General features: G+C 33.9%; 1 protein-coding gene across 1 annotated transcript in view; it reads left to right on the forward strand.

Moving 5' to 3' along the window:
• LOC140935832 (ADP-ribosylation factor GTPase-activating protein 2-like) overlaps positions 1–2,500 on the forward strand; it is an 18,040-nt gene that overhangs the window by 9,234 nt on the left and 6,306 nt on the right. The window contains exons 13-15 of the mRNA XM_073385408.1: positions 194–247; positions 620–666; positions 2,010–2,080. Coding sequence (XP_073241509.1) covers positions 194–247; positions 620–666; positions 2,010–2,080 — 172 coding nt within the window. The remainder of the gene's footprint in view (positions 1–193; positions 248–619; positions 667–2,009; positions 2,081–2,500) is intronic.

Genomic DNA, 2,500 nt, shown 5'->3' on the forward strand with positions numbered 1-2,500 from the left:
TTAAACCAGATCTATTTTTGCCTCTAGCTAAAAGAATAACCTGTAAGAACACTTTCTGTATAGATCTCTCAAGCTAAACTCATAGTTGATCTATGACATTTGTGGCATTTTGAAACGGCTAGCCATTATTTTAACTTTGGTCGGTACTGGTTTACATCATACAAACCCAAACTTTATATTTTGTTGAACACAGAGATGAATTAAGGTCCTCATTCTCCAGCGAAAGGCGGTCCAGTCGTGAAGAAAGGTAGGGTGACTTTTATCTCCATTCAAGGTTTTTTTTTATGTTATGATAGGAAGAAGCAACTGTAAATGAAGAGATAAGTTTATTAATAACTACTGTTGTTAGTATAAGAAGCGAAAAAAAAAATGATAATAGTACAGCAAGGTATCCACAACAACAAAGGTCAATATAACTATAGTCCTGATTTATAAAAAGCTGTAAAAATAAATGCAAATGGATACACTTAATAGCTGTTTTTGATGAGCAAGACTTTGGAAAAAGTTGCATTTAAGAGAAACTAATTAATTTCTTATAATTTGTTATCATAACCTGTTTATTTTCTTCCCTTTATATTTTGGTAGTTTGATTATTGAACTTTTTTGTCACAATATTTAGGTCTAACAGAAAAAAGGATATGAATCCTGTAGACATGTCATCATCAGGTAACAGACCTTCAGCTGTAGTTAAAGGATAATTTAGTAGGACATTATCATTGTTCTTCTCTTCAGGAAGTTACCACTGAAATTTACTGCCTGCTACCATCTTGAACTATTATAGTGTGCGGTGAAACTCTTCTTAGCAATAACCCCCTTCCCCCTGTTTTAACTAGACATATATAAACTGCGTGAGTTTGGGCTTCCATATCGAAAATTCAAATGAGAAAACTTCACCCAAGAAATCATTCCTCTGGCAACATATATCAAAATAACCACCGTCTATATGCATAAACATTTGGAAACAATGCTGATTACATGACTAAAATGTATTAGATTGCAGTGAATGTATTATAGAGGTCATAAAAACAAAGGAAGGTAAAATCAGCGACATGAATGCAAAGAGTAAGAATGTACTTACCCAAAAGCTAATCGAAGTACTCAATTCATTTTCTGTTTCTTCTTCTGCAAAGGAACTTAGTTTAAGGCGGCTCCGTCATTAATACAGGCGCATTGAGCTATGATGAACTTTGCAAAGGACAACAAATATCATTCAGCAATAATGAAATATTCTGATTTCACTGCAAGTAAATATTTTTTGGTAGTAAAAAATGTTGCTGATATTTTTGACTGAAATTTCTGCTGTCGGTTTTTATTGATACAATAAATATGTGAGAGAAATTTCAGTGAAATCATTGGAAATCACCTGTAACTAAAAGTCGATCAATTGCTTTGGAATTTCAAAAAACAAATTGCTCTGAGGTTTGAACGAGCCTCCTGTTTGAATTTCCGGAGCAAGTAATTCCAGTGTTTGCTTACTCTTAAAACCAAAACCGATTGCCAATGGGACTGTTCTTTGAAAGGTGCTCTTTAGTTTTAGAAGCACAATAAATTACTCCAAACTTTCTCTGAAGTTAAATGACTTGTTCCTCTACATTTTTGAAATATCTCTTTGCAGTTTTGGCAGAAACTTATGCTGCATACATTATGATGTATTGCAATGTATCTTTAACTGCTTTTACTACTGTATGTTGGTTCCAATTCAAAATAAGGCATTGGCTTTGTAAGCAACCTTAGAACTCAGATAGAACTGTCGAGCACCTTTGTTTATGAATACAAAATGAGCACAGGTGGCTGATCTGTGATGAATTCGTACCTTGCCCAAGGGGGACAAACATCAGTGATGCCCATGCCTGCTAACTGATATGTATATCGCAAAGCAAAATATAATGATCAAGAAAAAATACTACCTGGCCATTGAAAAGTTGTGTCAGTAGTTATTAAAACAACCAGATTTTACTATATATTATTGTGTCATTCTGCTTGTGCCCTAATCATGTTTATCTCTACAGGTGAAGCTCAGAGAAAGTTTGGAAATGCTAAGAGTATTTCTTCAGATCAGTTTTATGGCAACAGAGACCAGGTAAAGTCAATTGTCCAGGTGCCTAACAATGTATTGCGGTAGGTACTCAAAAGTTCAAAAGAAGCCTAAGTTTTTGTTGCTATTTTGGCAACATTGAGAAAAAGTAGCGGTGTAGAAAAATAAATGTGCACATAAATCACCTTCAGTATCAAGCACTGAAGAACATAGTTTTATTGTTAAATCCTCCACCTGAGGTAATGCAGTTTCCAGCTTTCTCATTGTTCACTTGATCTTGGATGTTAGCCACAATACATATGGTAAATGACAGCAGCAAATGTTGTTTAGTTTAAAAATCTCCATATTATATACCAGCGCTCCATTGTAGAGTGAAACACAATGATAACAGTAATAAAATTTATGCTTGGACTTTTTGGCAAAATTATATCACAGTTGAATTTTAGACTTAAAATTTTTGTGATG

Source organism: Porites lutea, chromosome 4 (assembly GCF_958299795.1).
Source record: "Porites lutea chromosome 4, jaPorLute2.1, whole genome shotgun sequence".
Taxonomy (NCBI): Eukaryota; Metazoa; Cnidaria; class Anthozoa; order Scleractinia; family Poritidae; genus Porites; species Porites lutea.